The 20,196-nt window shown below is 45.4% G+C and overlaps 1 protein-coding gene across 1 annotated transcript in view; it reads right to left on the bottom strand.

The window, feature by feature from the left end:
• Positions 1-1,301: 1,301 nt before the first annotated feature.
• Positions 1,302-20,196, bottom strand: part of DCDC2 (doublecortin domain containing 2) — a 162,860-nt gene continuing 143,965 nt past the window's right edge. The window contains exons 10-11 of the mRNA XM_049654965.1: positions 6,404-6,706; positions 1,302-2,128 (exon numbers count right to left, since the gene is read on the bottom strand). Of these exons, the coding sequence (XP_049510922.1) occupies positions 2,024-2,128; positions 6,404-6,706 (408 nt within the window). The 3' untranslated portion in view covers positions 1,302-2,023. The remainder of the gene's footprint in view (positions 2,129-6,403; positions 6,707-20,196) is intronic.

Below are 20,196 nucleotides of genomic sequence, written 5' to 3'. Positions count from 1 at the left end.
AAAAAAGGTTAGAGTAGGAGAGAGCCAAAGCATAAGAGACTCTTAAAAACTGAGAACAAACTGAGGGTTGACGGGGGGGTGGGAGGGAGGGGAGGGTGGGTGATGGGTATTGAGGAGGGCACCTTTTGGGATGAGCACTGGGCGTTGTATGGAAACCAATTTGACAATAAATTTCCTATATTGAAAAAAAAAAAAAAACTTCCTGAAAACCTAAGCTTTATAGTATAATGAAGAAAAGAACATGAGGAAGGAAAAAAAGATATTTCTATTAAAGAAGGAAAAGAGAAAAAGAAAAAGTGAAAGAATCACCTTGATAACCAGTTATAATTTCTTGTATTCAATACCTGACTTCTATAAACTATTTAAAATCATTAACCCCAGGCCCAGGAGTAGCATGGGAATTTAACATTAAAAAACAGGCTGGTCTACTTCCCTAGCAACACAGGGAAGTGTTGCTTGTAGTATATCACGCTTTGTATCATCCCACTTGAAAAAAAACAAGCCTACGAGTAAAAAGTGCAATCTACATTTTATACCAGAAATACAGAACCCCCATTTACAATTCATCTTCCCAGATTAATATGCCCTTATATCACTCTCTCTTTCCAATACTGTTACATTACAGTCTCTGCTTATGCTTCCTATTTGTAGAAAATATTAAAATAGCTTCTAGGAAAAATACATTCATTTTCTATAGTATTCTTAAGTGCTTGATACAACTACTTTTATTCTAAATGATTGGTTAGGAAATCTGGAGAGGAAGAAAATCTTTTAAACCTAAGATTAATAATGAATCCTATGAAAGCACCAGAAGTTTACATTTCAAATATATAACATCTACATAACTAATGAAAATAGTCTTTCACGTGAGAAAAATGTATTATTTCTGTATTTAAGGAAGATCTGTGCCATCTCCTAAAAATTAAGAAAACTAATACAATTGTCTTTCTCCCCATATATACCCAGCAAGGTCATTGCAAGTTGATTTAATTAGCCCACAAAATTCTAATAAGGAACTGGTTTCATGATGACAATTTAAACATTTTTCAACAATTTCTATCACATGGCTTCTAATTATATAGGGAGGAATTTGCTTGAAAGTCTAAATGTAACTCGCCATTAAAATAGACACTTGCTAATACCCCCTGGGGCAAAAATATGACAAAGCTAATCCTAATAGAAATAATAAGAAATAGAAATCCTAATCCAAAAAGCAAGTCAGATCAAGCAGTGACAAACTCCCCATATAGCCGCCTCCTTTTTTCCTGTTACGCTTTCTTGGGCGTTTTTGTTTGTTTGGCTTTGTGGGGGGTTTTTGTTTGTTTGTTGGCTTTTTTTTTTTTTTTTGTAAAAATAACTATTTGGAGAGAATTCAATCTTTAGCCAATATTGAGTCTTCTAACATAATCAGAATTTTTAAACCATCCAACCAAGCTTGGTGACATAACTGGGTTATAGCCTTTTTAATTCATGTGAGATGGGATCAGGGACAAGGAGGCAGAAGGAAGGAATGTCAACAAGTCACTGAAACATTTCGATCTACTGCCTAAAACTACACTAAAATTGGTGGTTATTAAAGAGTTTATTGCTTTAAAAAAATAGTACAGGTTTTCCTATTATCATTTCTTTAAAATTCTATGCCTTCCTGGATAAGTGCTTTAGAATAAGCTCCCATCTAATAACCTCACTTCTAAATTTATGGAAAAGTATACAAGAAGTGTGGTCCTATTCTTTTTCATTGCTTACAAAGACAAGTGGCCAATTGTCATCCAGTGCAAATGCCCCTCTATCCCTCTTAATTTTTCTAAATGACTTTTAAAAACACATCCCATGAAAAGAAGCCACTGTCCTTTAGTAGCTACTCAAAATCATCTAATCTTTCCATTAAGCCTCTAATCTTAAAATTCAGTAGGTAGCAGTCAACCATGTTGCCACATTATGTCCCGCAATAACTACATACTTATCATTCAAGTATTAGAACCCTTCATTTTTTCTGATAATGCACTCTCTTTTTAGAAATGATCTATGCTACGACGGCATAGTCCTTGTTTTGTTCATTGTTATCATTTTCTTGCGGACTGGTGATTTTTACTTCTGGTCTTGGTGGTCTTTGAGGGTCTAAGTCAGCCTGGAAGAAAAGAGATCAAAACAAAGATATTTATCAGCTCTTTAGTTACAAACATCATAAAGTTCACAAGGAAAAAGAAAATTACTCAGGGGGCGCCTGGGTGGCTCAGTCGGTTGAGCGTCCGACTTCAGCTCAGGTCATGGTCTTGCAGTTTGTGAGTTCGAGCCCCGCATTGGGCTCTGTGCTAACAAACAGCTCAGAACCTGGAGCCTGCTTCAGATTCTGTTATCGCTCTCTCTCTCTCTCTCTCTCTCTCTCTCTCTCTCTCTCCCCCCAACCTTGCTCATGCTCTGCCTCGGTCTCTCAAAAATAAATAAATGTTAAAAAAATTTTTAAAAGGAAAAAAATTACGCAGTATTTCATGCAATCATATAAACATTCAACAAAAAATAGTCCTCAGGTTCCTTTTGTTTTTCAGTTGGTCAGTACCCAGTGGACACATCCCTCTCAATACCTTACTTGCACAAAAGCCCTTCCCAATGTGCTTTAAAAGCACAGACTCATTTCTTGTGCTGCAGGCTTTATTTTTCTCAATTTTTTTTTCTTGATTTCACTTTAAGTTCTTTTCAACAGCATGTTTATACTCTTCATTTTAACATTTTCGGAGAAAAGGTGAGAAATCCAATTGCAATACTGCCCTCGTGGCACATTAACCCAGCCCCACCCCAGATGCTCTTCTGTTAGTTTCCTACTAGAGCTCACAAATTCCTCGTGAATATGGTACCAGGTAAGACAAGAGCAGGAGAGGAAATCAAGTACAGGGACGGTGTGCCTTCAACAGCAATGGCATCTGTGCCACTGGGACTTCTTTTATGGTATTAACAATACTGCCTCGTGTACAGTCTTTCTCCCACTAGACTGAAATCTGAGGGGATGAGATTAGAGTCCGTTGGTTTTCCAACTCTGCTCTATGGACTCCCGGAGGCTCGACAGCCCCCACAGGGGCCACCAGTGTGGGAGAGTAGGAAGAACTCCAGGCCCCTTCCCCTACAGCCATGATACATGCTCTAAAAAAGAAAAAAAAATTGCCGGGACTGTCTCTTATCTCACATTACTATGTCATGAAGTGTCTCAAGTAGCACTATGAATACAACACAAGCTCAATAAAAACGTCAGCTGGAGGGTGCCTGGGTGGTTCAGTCGGCTAAGCATCTGACTCTTGGTTTCAGCTCAGGTCATGGCCTCATGGTTCGTGGGTTCCAGCCCCACATGGGGCTCAGTGCTGGCAGTTTGTAGCCTGCTTGGGATTCTTTCTCTCTCTCTCTCTCTCTCTCTCTCTGCCCCTCCCCCACTTGCGCTGTCTCTGTCTCTCTCAAAATAAATAAATAAACTTAAATAAATAAAAAACATGTCAGCTGATTGTTGTGTATTTGACATGTGCTTCGCGATGTCTTCCTACAATCACAACACACAGTGCACCTAAGAACTCTTAGGTGGAACGAAATGTTACACAACAAACTGAATCTTTAGTCATCGCAGAAGTAAAGAATCCTTTTGAAAAAGTTAATTTTTAATATGTAATTTATAATTCATATACACCTTGTTATGCATATATTCGATATGCTTAAAACGTACCTGAACTAGCACTTTGGGGAGAAGGAAACAACACGTAACTGCCATTATAAGAGAGATGAGTCAAAAAGGATTAAATCTCTTTGTGGGGAATTGCTTTGCTTTGGCATTTGCATAGTTCTTAAAATCCCTAACTCATCACATATCAGGTACTTGTTCATTTGTAATTCCACAAATTTAGATTCAATGTCAATACATACCAGAACACCTGTACTTCAAATTATGGAAACTTGATCTTGACCGAGGCCCAGTTCTTATAAAAGGCCTATTTTTTTTAATGTTTACTTACTTATTTTGAGAGGAGAGAGAGAGAGAGAGAGAGAGATAGAGAGAGAGAGAGAGAGAAGAGGGGCAGAGAGAGAGGGAGAGAGAGAGAATCCCAAGCAGGCTCCACACCATCAGCATGGAGCCCAATGTGAGGCTCAAACTCACAAACTGTGAGATCATGACCTGAGCTGAAATCCAAGAGTCAGGCATTTAGCCAACTGAGCCACCCAGGCACCCTAAGAGGCCTCTTTTTAAAAGTTAAATTTATAGAATGGAAGCACAGGTAATCCATTCATTTCTTTTTTTTTTTTTTAATTTTTTAAATGTTTATTTTTGAGATAGAGACACAGAGTGTGAGTGGGGGAGGGACAGAAAGAGAGGGAGACACAGGATCCGAAGCAGGCTCCAGGCTCTGAGCCATCAGCACAGAGCCCGATGCAGGGCTTGAACCCACAAACTGTGAGATCATGACCTGAGCTGAAGTCGGACACTTAACTGACTGAACCACCCAGGTGCCCCTATCCACTCATTTCTGTCAAATATATATAGGTTATAACATTGAATGGAAAGCTAGAGCCCTGGAAAAGTGCAGAGTTGGATCTTACTATCTAGGTCCCACACACGATTTACACTTGATTTCACGCTACGAACTTTCAGCAAAGGCAACTACAACGAAGAGCTTCATGAAGCCTACTATCATAGCTGCCGTATAAACGAGGACACTGTTCTTTCTCTACATTATCATGCTTTCCATAGGATGCCCTCAGATAAACCATCCTGCTTCCCCTGGAGAACGCGTGCGTGCGCATGTGTGTGTGTTCGTTCCTTGGGAAGTTCATTTCGTTTCCTTATTGAAGGAAAGGAAATCATGTAATTGAATTCTTCTTTGAATGTCAGCTACAAACAACTACAGGACACAAATTTTAGCTAAATTTTAGTAACTCTGTAGAACTGCGGATGGGGGGAGTTTCTTCCTGACAACCACTGGGATTCTCTCATCTTGAGGAAAGATGAAACGGGGGACACACTGAATGTTTTCATTTAGATTAAGTTGACAATGTTTTTTGTAGACGCCAGACAACAGATTCCAGTTAACTCTGTCCTGGTTACTGAAACCTGACCTGCATTTTACCATGACTAAATTCTATCCCCCCCAAGTGAAATAAAACAGATGAGTGAAAATACTAAATCATCAAGAAAAGCCCACTCATCATATGGGGCATCAGGAATAAAGAGAGGGGGTTATAGTTGGAGGGAGGCGGGCCCTGATAAGAAGGACAGACAGGAAGGAAGGGCACAAGCGGGTAGTGAGCCTGCTGTGGGGTTCATCCTTCCTCTTATATGAGGACATTGAACTTTAGCCTGTTTATTAGACTCTAATTTAATCATCCATCCTCTGGTAGAATGCCAGCACTTGAGACTATCCTCCTGCAGGGGCAGTGGGGTGAACACAGGCTGGGAAAGAAGGCCTTACCACATGTTTCCTTACCCTCTCTGTATAATAAATGGAACTATATATTATTAAGTGCCTGGTGCATGGAACACTTAATTCAATTAATCCATTTAACGTGGAGTAAACAAGCTAAACTTTAACATCCCTAGAGAACAAAGACGTCACCCATGACAGAGGTGATGTTCTTTCTTTCATGCTTAGGTTTTATAACCTTGATGTTCATTTCTGCCCTGTACCTTCCCCAGTCTTAACTTGTTTGCATTTGTTTATATGTGTTATATACATTCTCAGGAGCCTCTGAAAACTTTGGAGAATGAGATAACGGATGGGTGGATGGGTGGATGAGTGGATGAGTGACTGGATGGGTGGGTGGCTGGGTAGATGAGTGGCTGGCTGGGTGGATGGGTGGGTGGTTGGATGGATAGGTGGGTGAGTGGATGGATGGATGGATGGATGGATGGATGGATGGATGGATGGACGGACAGGGGGATGGGTAGATGGATGGACAGATGGATGGATGGATGGCTGACTGGGTGGATGGATGAATGGGTTTGTGGATGGGTTTGTGGATGGATGGCTGGATGGCTGGATGGCTGGATGGCTGGACGGATGGCTGACTGGGTGGATGGATGGATGGGTTTGTGGATGGATGGATGGATGGATGGATGGATGGATGGACGGACGGACGGACGGTTGGACGGACAGATGGCTGACAGGGTGGATGGATGGATGGGTTTGTGGATGGATAGATGGATGACAGAAGAGATGCACGGATTCTCTGGGGATGATTCATCTGGTGGATGACATATTTGTTAACTGACTGAAATAATACAGTCAAGTAAATGGTATTGGGTCATTCCCTGCTCAACAATAAGTGTTTCGATGCAAGTCTCAAGTGCTTGAATAATTCCCTAAGTGCGTGAGCAGGTGTACCACACACACATTCACGCGTGAACACAAGTGAGTGAAAGCAATAGAAATACCTCATCCTGTCCATTGCCAGCTCCTTCAGACTTTACTTCTTCGTCCACTGTGTCCTGAAGCTCCGTGTTAACCTGATCCAGCTCCTCGCCATTTTCTTCATCGGTGCCTCCATTATTGCGAGTGGGACCCGCCTGCCCCTCGCCGTGATCGGGGACCTCCTCGACTTCCTCGGGGGCGTCTGCAGCCTCCCCACCTCCTCCCTCTTCAACTTGGCCATTCACTCCTGAAAAATCTTCTTTCTGCTCTGCTTCCTTGTTGGCTTTCTCTCCATCTTCTTCCTCACCTACTATTTCTGCTGGCCTCTGGTGGATCAGAACGAGTGACAGATAAGAGAAGTGTGACAGAGATTTTCCACTTCACAGTATAATGCCACAGTAATTATTCTGCTACTGTCAAGTGAAACATCCTTTACTTAGCACACAATGTGCTAACCCTTACTGAGTACCTACTGAATGTGACCCTTCCCAAGGACTTCCTCACTTACTCCTCACAACAATTATTATTCCCTTTTTACAGGTGAGGAAATGAAGGTATAAAGAGACCAAATATGTAGCCCAAGATCCCGCTGTGTATCAGTGGTAGAGCCCGAACTGGAACGAAGCATGTAACTCCAGAACCAGTGCTCTGAAGGCCCGTGGCAGAGAGGAAGCCAGACTGCAGGGCCCTTGGCCAATATCTAGCAGAGCGTCTGGTCCAGAGTCTTTGTGGAGAAATCATCATCCTCATGGCTACTGCCAGGTGTGTAGTTACATCTCCAAACGCTAAAAGAGAGCACTGGGGGTGGCACCAGAACGGGAGCCCAGGCTTCCTAACACCAGCTGTGGACCACTTTCCGCACGACGCCTGGGCGCTGACAGCCTATCTCTAAATACAAAAACAGTCACACAGATCCAAGGTCAGAATGTATGTCCTTTCTGTAAAAATAGTTAAGTGCTCAAGAATGTATAAGCTCAAATGAGGCATTTTCCTGTTATTTGGGTACATGTAAATCTGCTTCAAAAGACAGCAGGGGGCCAACGACCAGAGCTAAGACCCTGGAGAAAGACCCAGGTTCAAGCCCTGGCCAGGCACTTACCGTTACCTAACTTCTGTGAGCGCCAGAACCCCCACTTGTAAAATGCGAGTGTAATAAAACCTCCACAGGGAGTCAGTGAGAGAAGTTACATGCAGTGCCTACCACATCCACCGCATCACATGCCAAGGAAACATTAGAGTCGCTTTGTTTGCATGATGCGTTCTGCCCTGGAACACTCCTACATCTTCACGGTCTCCAATAAAATAATAGCTTGTTGTTTGGTTCTGTTTTTAAGTACAGACAGGATTTGTTCCAAGTTAGGACCCTAGACCTGTCTCTTTCTGGCTGACACCAGACAGGTCAGGTCGTGTAGTCCTTCAACAGCTATAATAATATGCAGGTTTGAGGGGCACCTAGGTGGTTCTGTCAGTTAAGCTCAGGTCATGATTTTGGCTCAGGTCGTGACCTCATGGTTTGTGAGATCAAGCCCTGCATTGGGCTCTGTGCTGACAGTGCAGAACCTGCTTGAGGATTCTCCCTGTCCCTCTCTCTCTCTCTCTCTCTCTCTCTGCCCCTCCCCGCCTCTCAAAATAAATAAATAAATAAACTTTTAAAAAAACAAAATGAGGGTTTGAGTTGCTATCAACCCTGATTCTCTCCCCCCACCTTCCAGCTCTGGAAAACCATTCTCAAACTGCCCAAAAGCTCGTTACAAGGTCTCAACGGTCTTCTTGCACAAGTTAACGTAACGCTCTCCATTTCTAAAGTAAAGAAGAGATACGGAACTGAGTGGGCTGAAAGTTCAGGGCAAAACTCCACACACTGTTTTCAAGAGGAAAGAGTTGGAACTGTGAAGTCATAACAACCTGTTCAATCGAGTCTCCGAAAGATGCACTTCAAAAAAAATGAAGGAAAAAAATGAGTTGTTCTTAAGATAGCCCCATAACCATGGTGTTCGTCATCACGCAGCTTAAATTACAGTACAGTGAGGCTGTGCCTCTCCTATTTCCATGCAGATGCTTAAAGTCAAACAACGTGCGGCCCCACGATCCTTGAGCTGCTGTCCGGGGTGAGGCTCTCGGGAAGGCCAAGTGCTGGACAGAAAGGGAACAAAACATGGTGATCTGCCAGTGGTGCTAAGAGGCACGACAGACACTTATGAAATGGAGACTAAAGGAAGGATGGTGAGAAAAATCTCCCATCTCTGCACAGGAACACACACAGCAAAGCCCCGGGCAAGCGATGAGCAGAGGGAGGGTCCGGTCAACGAGAGGGCGGGCTCTGTCATCACGAAAGCAGAAGAAGGGGAATGTCCCGGGCCAAAGGTGGCACGTCTGTGTCCCTGAGGAACAAGGGCTTCACGGTGGCCTCCTCAACAGGACACCAGGATGGAGAGGGGACTCTGGGCAGAAAGAACCAGAACAAGGGGCCAATTCAGAGAAGCACTATGGGTGGCTTCCCCCTCACACATCACAAGAGACCAAGAAAAGGCCAAGGGGTCTGGAGCACAGAGAGCAAGCTCCCTTCTTAGTGACTCTGAAGGACACGAGTGGTACACGCCGTGCGACCCTACGAGACATCCGGAGGAGGGCTCTGTCACCATGACACGCGTGAGTGGACCCGGAGCGCCCCCCCTGGGCTGAGCAGTGCTCTAGACTCTGGGCATTCAGAGACAAATACGACAGACAAATACTCTGCAATCAAGGAGCTCAGAGCAGTGGGGGATTAGGTGCCATTAGCGTGTCAGGACAGGGACCTTTCACGCTAGGTGTGGCGGCCTCTGGTTGCTGTGACTGAAATCCCACGTGAACGCCATTCACGGATGCGGTTCGTACATGGAGCACTGTCTCCCGTGAGTGCCAAAGGTCACGCTCTGGGCTTATCTGTTCATCCTTCCATGAAACCCTTGCAACAGCCCTTCGGGGTCCACTGCTTATTCCCCGTTACACGCGGAAGGAGAACGAGGAACCACTCAACGCCTTTCGCATCTGCATCGCATGGGCGGGAGACAGGTAGGGCCAGGGCTTGAACCCAAGACAATAGCCTGCCCCAGAGTCCCGGTTTTCTTCCTTAGAGAAGTAAGTCAATAATCCGTTGTCTCACCTGGTCACTAAGGCAAGCACTCTCAGGTGCGCTTTCAACGACCAGAGGGCAGGACGCTACAAGGCAAAACTGCTTTTAGTGTCTAAGTAATTAGTGACCTGAAAGCACAAACATTTCTGGATTTCTGTTAAAGACTTTTGCTGTGATCTAGGGAGGGAACATGATAAAGACTTTTAGGCAGAGTCCTCAAAGCCATTACATAAACAAGAAGCCAGAAACACGACCCGCATAGGCTGCCGGCAGAAACAGACTGCTTTTTCAATTATTTCTGAGAATTGGGTAATTGCATTTCACCCTCCTAGAAACTGTCAGTGTACCTAAACGTGCCCAATTCAGAGCAATGGTTTTGGTTTTAAAGGGAAGTGATACCGATTTTTTTTTAATAAAAAAAATATTTAATAATAGTAACAGAAAAAAACTCAAAATTTACTGTGATCGTGTAGGAATCCGGACCTGTCCCTGGTCTCTGTGGGAATATATTCCAAGAGCTTGCTAAAGTCTGTTGAGGTGACGGACTTCTGTGTAAATGGGAAAAGTCTGTTTTCCTCTCCTGAAATTGGGATTTATAACCTAAATGTTGCAAAATGAGTGGGAGTTGGCTTTCAGTTTTTAGTTCTGTGTTTCTCATCTTATCCTTTTTCTTCACTCCCAACTCCCAAACACATTCACACTTTTCCTTCCCTTTGATACAAGCGGACGGGACAGACTCCCACCTCTCTACAAAGGAGGAGATGCCCAGCCCTGAACTGAGGCCCTGGTCTCCCCTCCCCACCATCAGCATCACCACTCACTCACACTATTACACTTCCGTCCCGTTATTTCTATTAGACTTCCCCAACATGGCTGTTTTACAGTCATCGCATGAAGCCGCAACCGGTTAGCTCAACCTTTCGAAATGCAAAAGATTAAGGCGCAATACCATACCAATTTGATCAATTTAAATAAGACAGCAGCATGAGTTAAAAGGCTTATAATCCTTTAAATATCCTCAGTGTAGAACACAATTTATTATTACTACAACACTACAATTCAGCACCCCCCCCCCCAAAAAAAATCCGCCGTGACAGATCTGTAATGAATAAATGAAAAGCAGTGTGCTTTTTGGTGTAATCTCCTTTGAAGCAGGCATTAAATTATTAAAGATGTTTCCAGTGCAGACATCAATCAAATCATCCCCAGAAGGAACACTGGGTTTCACACCCATACACACACACACACACACACACACGCGCGCGCGCGCGCGCGCATGCACGCATAAAATATATACCATGGTGAGGGCCTGCAGAGAAACAAAAGAACGCTCCTTCCACAAGTGGGAGGGGGTTCGCGGTGAGAGCGGTCCTTCCAGGACAGGACAGCCAGGAAGAGAAAAGCAAGGTCAGCAAGATGCACCTTTCCTCAATCCTTTCCCTCCCCCTGCACAGAGACACTCTCCAGGACGACTCTGGTTCCCCACACACAACCCTGACCCGGCGTGCGGCCCTAGCCGTGGGCGCCCACAAAGGAGAGTTGACTCAGCAGAATGCGGTTCTTAGGAGGTCTTGGGATGTCATCTCACAGCTAGGACGGTGCTCCCCTGGGGGGCAGGCTGCTCTATGCACAGCCAGACACAGAAAGTCACATTGTAGGGCTTCATTTCCACACAATGCTCACAGGCCCGACTACAAAGACAGGAAGCGGATTTGTGCTTGCCCGGCTTGGGGAGAAGAGAAAATGGGGAGAGTGTTTAGCAGGCACGAGGTTCCCTTTTGGGGGGATAGGAGACGCCCTGGAACTAGACAGAGGGGACTGTGGCACAACTGTGAGTGTTCTGAAGGCCACAGAGCTGTGTATGTAAGAACAGTTAACGCTGGGCACCTGGGCGGCTCAGTTGGTTAAGCGTCCGACTCGATTTCAGCTCAGGTCATGATTCCACCATTCATGAATTCGAGCCCTGAGTCAGGCTCTGCGCTGACAATATGGAGCCTGCTTGAGATTCTCTCTCCTTCTCTGCCCCTCCTGCCCCTCCTCTCAAAATAAACAAACTTAAAAAAACAACGGTTAATGGTTAATTTTATGTTATGAGAAACTTGCTTCACTTTTTAAGGAAACTATATGCCCCAACTCCTGACCACCAGGTAGAGCTATGTGGCCACCTCTGTGTGTCTGCTAAGACGTCCCCAGAATGTGCCACCTAAGGGACCAACCTCTGCTTTACTCTGTAACTGCACTCTGGGCAGACACCTCCCTGTCTCAGGTATAAAAAGCTTCCCTTCACAGAACATTCGGGGATGCCTGGTAGGTCCTCATTGGCGGTGTTGAATGAATAACAAAGCTGAATGAAGAAACTAACAAACACATCTGAGACCAGCAGCTTACTTAGAATTAAAATATAGAAAGTACTAGAAAAATATCCCTACTCCCCCGACACCCAACAAAAAAAAGTCTTTGGAACCATTTAATTTCTTCAAACTCCCCAAGTTGTTCTCAGCCTCTGCCCACTTGGCTGGACCTGCCTGACTGCAGGCTACGCGGCCCCTGTCACGGCTAGCCAGACATCGGCATGAGGTCACTGAGCATGGCCGTCAGGTGCGTGGAGACCCTGTGCCACCCCCACCTCAAAGAGCCGGACAAAGACCCTGATAACGTTAACAACTCAGATACAGAGAGGTAGACACAGCAGCCAAAGCGAGGGGCTGGGGAGTGTGGGGAGGACAGAGCAGCGATCCCAAAGGAAGAAGTAAGACAAAGAAATAGCAATTCAACTTGAGAGACGGGAGGAAGGAGCCAGTGCTCAGGTGATCCCCAGAGACCGTGTCCATACCTGAGAAAGATCACAGGGGGTTCCTGCACGAGGTCTATGACTGCTGATGTTTTCTGCAATGCTGGCATCGCCCGGCAACATGAAATACACACTGTGAGGGGTGAGGCAGCTGTGACCGCTGCTTCAGGCCAGCAAATTCGCCTCACCTCGCCTGAGCCCCCTGTGGAATCCGAGGACGATCGCAGCGACCTCACAGGGCTGTGGTAAGGAGCAAACAGGATCATGCACGTAAAAGACCATTGCAAACTTAACAAGCTATCTGTATGTTTATTACTGTTATCCCTCCACTTTTCTGGCCATTGAATGGAGGGAGTTGGGAGGTTGTCCGATGAAACAGTAAAGTACAGGGTCTGCAACTAACGGAAGTGAGTTCGGGTGGGCCCCTCAGGGCCGTCTCCCTTCTAAACCTCCGTGAAAGGAAAACAAACAAAACATCAGATCGAGACGCTTAGCGACCGTCTTGCCCGTCTCGGTTAGTGCAGTTAAAAGGCAGGCTGATGTGTGCAAGTCTGGTCCAGTGAGACTGTCCGGTGTGATTTCCACAAAAAAAGTGATCCTTGCTCTTAGTTACGGCTGGTTACTCTTTGCTTCAGAGTCCCCTGCCTGCATTTCTCGCAACTAGTTTGCCACCCAGTAGCTTTGTTTCTCAGCTGCTAGCCACTCTCTAAAGTCATGCAGACGTGCCCAGCAAGAGGTACCAAGACCCAAAGCTGACCTGCATGAGTTAGTATGTACACGCGGGTCGGGTGCTTCGCTGTGGGGTGGAGGGCAGGCCGGCAGGAGCCAGTTATGGGGACAAAAATGACAGACAGGTGGGCGGTAGCATCTCAGGCTTCCCAGAGCACTGTCACAAATAGGTTCTCATTGCCTCTCCCAAGCAGCAGGCAGGCAGGGTGGGAAACTGAGCCTGAGAGAAAGTCAAGCATCTTGCCAAGGGTTGCGTGACCAGTGGGTGGTACCTCTCATTTGCACTGAAAAAAACACAAAATGGACAAAGATTCCAGTTGAGGGACACGGCTCCCAGTAGTTTATAAACTGGTCACCGTGGTAACCAGGCACCTGCTCAGCCCCACCCTTACAGTGTGACAAACAAAATGAAAGACAGAGGGACTGGCTGGCTGAGTGGGTTCCATGTCTCTCCTCAGCTCCAGGCATCTATCTTACAGACACAAGACTTCAAAAGCTGTGTTCCCTGAATATTATCCCTTTGATCTATTAGGCAGCATCAGGCCAGAGACAAACCCCATTTTCCCACTGTTTTGAGCTGAACTGTATCACCTCAAAATTTACATGTGATGGGGTGCCTGGGTGGCTCAGTCAGTTAAGCGTCTGACTCTTGATTTGGGCTCAGGTCATGACCTCATAGTTCTTGAGTTTGAGCCCCACACTGGGCTCTGTGCTGATGGCATGGAGCCTGCTTGGGATTCTCTCTCTCTCTCTCTCTCTCTCTCTCTCTCAGCCCCTCCCCCACTTGTGCTCACTCTCTAAATAAATAAATAAACTTTAAAAATTGTTTACATGTTAAGGTCCTAACCCCCATTACCTTAGAATGTGACTATTTGGAGATGGGGCTTTGAAAGAAGTAATTAAGATAAAATGAAGCCCATAGGGTGGGTTGTAATCCAACATGACTGACAACCTTATAAGATATTGGGACACTTACATTAGATCTAAGTGTCCAACTTCAGCTCAGGTCATGATCTCACAGTTTGTGAGGTTTGAGCCCCGTGTCGGGCTCTGTGCTGACAGCTCAGAGCCTGGAGTCTGCTTCAGATTCTGTGTCTCCCCCACTCTCTGCCCCTCCCCTGCTCACCCTCGCTCTCTCTCTCTCTCAAAAATAAACATTGAAAAAAAAAAAAGAAGAGATTAGGACACAGACATGCACAGAGTCAAGACTACGTGAAAACACGGGGAGGAGATGTCCATCTACAAGCTAGATAAACTGTGCAAAACACGGCATTGCAAAGGCAATACATCAGGAAGGTACGCTTACCTAAAGAGAGAGAGCTCAGAAAATACCAACCTGCCGACACATTGATGGCAGACTTCCAGCCTCCAGAACCATCCACTGTTGAAGCCACCCAGTGAGTGGTACTTTGTTATGGCAGCTGAGACCACTACACTCAGCAAGTACCTCCTGACCTCCCTGCTGCTCCCTCCCCAGCCCCACGTACATCCATGTTCAGATTCATACTCTTCCTTCTCTCTCCCTCTCCCTTCCCGTTTCCTTAAAAAGCCCATTAGCACACCCTCCCATTAGACCCGCCTTCTCTCCAAGCCTTCCTGGCTCCCTCAGGCAGCCAGCACACCCTACCTGTGCCCTCATGGGGCTGGGACGGGTCAAATGTATCAGTACACTCTGCCATGGTATGTGTGAGATGTGTGAAATGAAAACAGTGGACAGGAGCTGCTATCAAGTAGATGCCCCCGACAATATTTGGAACGAGTATGGAATAATGGGGAAATATCCGCTGTGGCTCTACAGAGGCCGTCTGGAAGTTTCTAGAAGCAAGAGCTCTTTCTTATTCATCTTTGTGTCCATCACCACATTTGCCATGGTATTATATGTCCACTGTCTTGACCTAAACACAAATGTGCCTCCCACAGGTAAAAGCCGGCACAGTATGTCCCTTTGGGAAGGCAGAGATGATGGTAACACGGCTCACATTTACTGAGCCTTGTCTAGATACCTGGTCACAATATAGTCACAAATGCACCACTTCAGAAAGGCACTCTAATTGTAAATACTACCTTGAAATAATGCCCCTTTAAAGGAAAATAGTATTTTTATTGTAAAAAATACCAGTTTAAAAAAATACCCATTTTATTCAAAGTTGGGAGAATATCTGGGGCGCCTGGGTGGCTCAGTCAGTTGAGCATCTGACTTCGGCTCAGGTCATGATCTCACAGTTTGTGGGTTCAAGCCCCACATCAGGCTCTGTGCTGACAGCTCAGAGCCTGGAGCCTGCTTCAGATTCTATGTCTTCCTCTCTCTCTGCTCCTCCCCCGCTCACACTCTGCGTCTCTCTCAAATATAAATAAACGTTAAAAAAAACTTTTTAGAAATTAAAAAAGAGAAAGTTGGGAGAATACAGGATTGACTGTTGACAGAACGATGGTTAGCCATAAAGACAATTCTACAAGGTTTATTCTAATTACATCACCCTGCCGTCCTTTATGAAGAGCCATGTTATAAAAAGGAAACACAGCAGTGCAAAGGCAAAAAATCAGAAAGCTACTATTACCTATGCTTAAAGTCTTCTCCCCTGATATTTACCTCAAATTTTACACAACTTGTGACTAAAGTTTCAAGAGAACCCGTTTTCTGGTAGCAATGGTTTCTCCAGAGTTCATTCATCCTAAAATCTCAGGACTAGCTCATGCCTGCGAGTAGCTGCGGAATCCTTTATCCCGTATAAAGTACAGTTCCCATGTTTCAGCAGAGTCACGAAAGGATTATACCCTCTCCGTGACACTCACTAAACCGATGTACATGATGGTTCAGGGATCACAGAAGTCATCCAAATGACTCCAGCCCCTCAGCCTCTCTGACATCAAGAACATCCTCAGCGCAGCTAGAATAATAGACATGTTGACATATATGCACAATTACACACAATAGGTACCCTCACACACAGCAATTTTTATAAAAAAGCCGAGATCTCTTACCTTTCAAAAAGCACATTATTTACCGTAAGCAACGGCTCTTAACATTGTTATTAGAAAAGTCCCACTAGAAAAGTTCTGTGTTTCTCCTTAATAGGACACCAGTGTTGGTACTCCTAGTGCCTTTTGCCTGCACTTGCTCATCTGCACATCTCACTATTCATTTCGTAACGGACATTCTGAGATAATGGTTGATTTGTGTGGCAAGTCAGGAAAGGTCTGTAGTTACGACGGCCGTCTGCGTCCTGGCGGGGACGGCTCAGGGGAAACCACAAGTATTCAGGCTTTCTAGAGAATATGCATGCAGTTTACTAAGGTTAACTCAGGATTCCTGAGTGGTAAGAGGAATGAAGATGAAATATGGAAATCATATGGAAATAAGTCACAGAATATCGAAAGCATCAATTACTTGGATGGCATTCGCACAGACAGACCAGGCAACTCAAATGATTTGTACTTTAAAACTCACATCACATCTCTGAGAGTCACGGCATCACTAAAAATGATGTGGGGAAGGCATCTAAACAGACCTATAGCGAATGTCCCGTCCACTTTAGAAGTAAATGCTGGGGCGCCTGGGTGGCTTAGTCAATTAAGCATCAGACTTTGGCTCGGGTCATGATCTCATGGTTTGTGAGTTCGAGCCCCTCGCAGGCACTCACTCTGTGCTGGCAGCCTGGGATTCTCTCTCTCTCTCTCTCTCTGCCCCTCCTCCACTTTCTCTCTCTCTCTGTCTCTCAAAATAAATAAACTTAAAAAAAAAAGAAGTAAATTTGATTCTTATATTTACATCGGAATCCCTGAGGAACGTGTGTTAATGTTTAAGACCTCGCTGTCTGAGACAACAGAGCAAGTTAGAACTTTCTAGTCCAGGTATCCTACCTAACCACCATGTATGTCTCTCATTTCCCCTCCCGGAAACACTCCACCAGGAACCGGAGATCAGAACCAAAAAGAAACAAAACTGACCACCTTAGATATGTCCGCTTCTCAGGTAACACCTGCTACATTTGCACTTTGGGAAAGAGAGAGGGTTAGTTTCCGGCTCCCGTGTGGACAGGCGTTTCTGCAGATTTCACCCACAGAATTCGGACACTGGTGTTAAAAATACAAAAGTCACCTCACTTGCTTTTATTTCCACTGCGATGGAAACTAAAAGTCATCTCCTACCCAAGTTGAATGATGTGTTTTGAAATAATCAGTTTCAATTTTTCATGACAGCAAAGAACAGCTTCCTGTTTTCAGTTTTCACAGAGGGAAAAGGCAAAAAACAAAACAAAAAAACATTTAGACATCGTTTGAAGTACCATGACCTACAGAAAAGATGCTCATGTTCACAGATGTGACCCCCGTGAGGATATGGCAAAGAGAAGCTCTGGCCAGCCACCAGCTGAGGGCTGGCTCACCCAGCCCCACGATGCTCTCCATGTTTCCACAACACCCATTTGGGAAGGTATAACAAACACACGGAAAACATGTATGTAGGGGCACCTGGGTGGCTCAGTAGGTTAAGCATCAGACTTCGGCTCAGGTCATGATCTCACAGTTCATGAGTTCGAGCCTCACTTCAGAGTCTGTGTTGACAGCTCAGAGCCTGGAGCCTGCTTCGGATTCTGTGTCTCCCTCTCTCTCTGCCCCACCTCCTCCTCCTCCTCTCTCTCTCAAACATAAACATATTTTAAAAAAAGAAAACATGTATTTATATAGCATGAGAATATTCTAGTCATCATTAGAAAGAAGAAATCCCCATTAAGTTCTCTCCCTTTAGAAGTAAATGTTGATTTTTCTCTTACATCAGAAATCCCTGAAGGCTGTATTTTAATGTTTTATACCATTTCCATCAAGTAAACACAAATCCATAGACAGGATGTCACAAAAACCCTCGCTGGTGATGCACAGGGAAATTAAGAAGCCAGATCATCCCTCTCTAAACTCCTGCAGCTGTGTGCCAGGCTTGTGGCGACATGGAGCAGGATTCGCGGGGAGGACAGGACTCGAAAAGGAAGCATGTGGAAATACCGTTGCCTTTCCCTTCAGCGAAGGCAGTGACAGACGAGGAGCGCTCCACACAGATGGAACATGCTGCTGTGTGGGATCATCAGAAGTCCGTAATTTCCCCCAATGCCCTTCTGCTAGGTATTCTGAGAAAGAGACAGAAAGAGAGACAGAGATCCAAGCTGGAAGCCAGGAGCCTGGGCGCCTGTGTGGACATCAACAGGCTGTGCCTTTGTGGGAAAACGGGGCTTGTGTCATTGATGGCAAAACAGGGACTTTGCACGAGCTTCTTTCCTGGTTTTAAACATTTTATAATTCTGATTTTAACAAATACATTCCAGTGAAGTAGATCGATGGGTCTGGTCAGAAAGAGCAGCCTCCTTCACATGAATTGGTCACACAGGCAAGCTCTCCACCTAGCTTGCGGGTCGTAGGAGAAGCTACAAATGGCGGCTGACCCCCCACAGGTGGCAGGTTGGGTAAGTGGGGAGACCACACGAGGGCTCAGAGAACAGAACTATGTCAGTGGGCATCGTGGGACTTCAGACCTCCTGTTTCTAGTTACAGCCTCTAGACTACAGTTTGTTTGTTTTTTTAATGGCATTATTTAAAGTTTACTTATTTATTCTGAGAGAGGAAGAACAAGCAGGGGTGGGGCAGAGAGATGGAGAGACAGAATCCCAAGCAGGCTTGACACCACCTATGTGGGGCTCGAACTCACAAACCATGAGATCACGACCTGAGCCAAGATCAAGAGTGGGAAGCTTAATGGACTGCACCGCCTAGGCGCCCCTTAAATGGCATTCGTTCTGAACGTGTAGATCAATGATCACCAGGACAAATGCCCCCAGGGGCTGGGTGAATGACACAGGTGTGCTGCCACCTGGTGGCACAGAAGAGTGTCGCGGCTCTGAAGGAGGTGCTGTAAGCCCTGTGCCCGCCAAAGAGGATTCTCTCCCAGGGGATGTGGTCACAGGCTGCCGGTTTCTCATCTAGTGTAGATTCTGTGAAGATGGTTTATTTTCCCCGTGATGAATTAGTGTGGAGGCGATTTCTGGTTAAACACAGCAAACTGAACAAATGGCGGGTTGTTGTTTTTCTTAGCTCCCTTCTAATGCCACTCTAAACTGCCAGTAAAGGCAATTAAAAAAAAAAAAAAAAAAGGGATGAATGTGTAAGGGCACAGAAGCCTGAAAAGAAATCACAGCCACAAAACTCGGGAAACAGTAAAGCCAAAGGATGTGGGGCCAGTAACAGCAGAACTGAGGCAGCTAAAATGTGCTCTTGCGGGAGGGGAAGCCAAGAAGCAAACCTGTGCAGGCCGGAAGACCTACAGAGAGCCGAGAGACTGGAGGCACCATCAATCTCTGGAAGAAGGGAAGTGACTAAAAATAGGGGGGTTGGTTTAGGGTCTTTAGGAGAAGCAGACTCCCAAGATCCCCTCCCTGCCCGTGAGAACTGCAGGAGGCTTCCTCTCTGAAGATCCTGAACTACAGGGGAGCTGGACCTGAGCCTAGCTGGGAACAAGGGCAGCAAGGGCACAGTCACGGAACCAAGAGGAATAAATCTCTTGGGTTCATGGCAAGGTCCCCGAGCCCCCTTCCCACAGTCAGATCCCCAAATGTGCACCGCCAGGCTTACACCGCCAGGGCAACAGATTGAAAGATTCCATTCAAAGAAAACAGACTGACCCAAAAGAAGAACACAGATATTGAAAAATGGAAGTCTGCCAATGAAATGGCAAAAACCAATCACCCTACAGTGAAACGCCCCCAACCTGAGGAGCTGTGTCTGTGCATGGTTTCCTCAATGCTTCACTCTAAAATTTAATAGGATACACACCTTAAACTCATACAATGGTAGATGTCAGATATATTCCAAATTTTTAAAAAATTTTTTTAATGTTTATTTATTTTTGAGAGAGCAAGTGAGCAGGGGACGGGCAGACAAAGGAGGGTGGGGACAGAGATTCCCAAGCAGGCTCTACACTGACAGCACAGAGCCCAATGTGGGGATCAAACTTCAATTTGTGAGATCATGACCTGAGCCAAAGTCGGACACTTAACCAACTGAGCCCCCAAGCACCTCTATATTTCAATTAAAAAAAGAATCTAACCAGAGAGCCAAGGAAAGCCTCTAACAATGAGACAGAGATAAAAACATAGAAAGAAAGAAAGAAAGAAAGAAAGAAAGAAAGAAAGAAAGAAAGA

Source organism: Panthera uncia (assembly GCF_023721935.1).
Source record: "Panthera uncia isolate 11264 chromosome B2 unlocalized genomic scaffold, Puncia_PCG_1.0 HiC_scaffold_25, whole genome shotgun sequence".
Classification (NCBI taxonomy): domain Eukaryota; kingdom Metazoa; phylum Chordata; class Mammalia; order Carnivora; family Felidae; genus Panthera; species Panthera uncia.
This window is presented reverse-complemented; position numbering and strand designations above follow the sequence as displayed.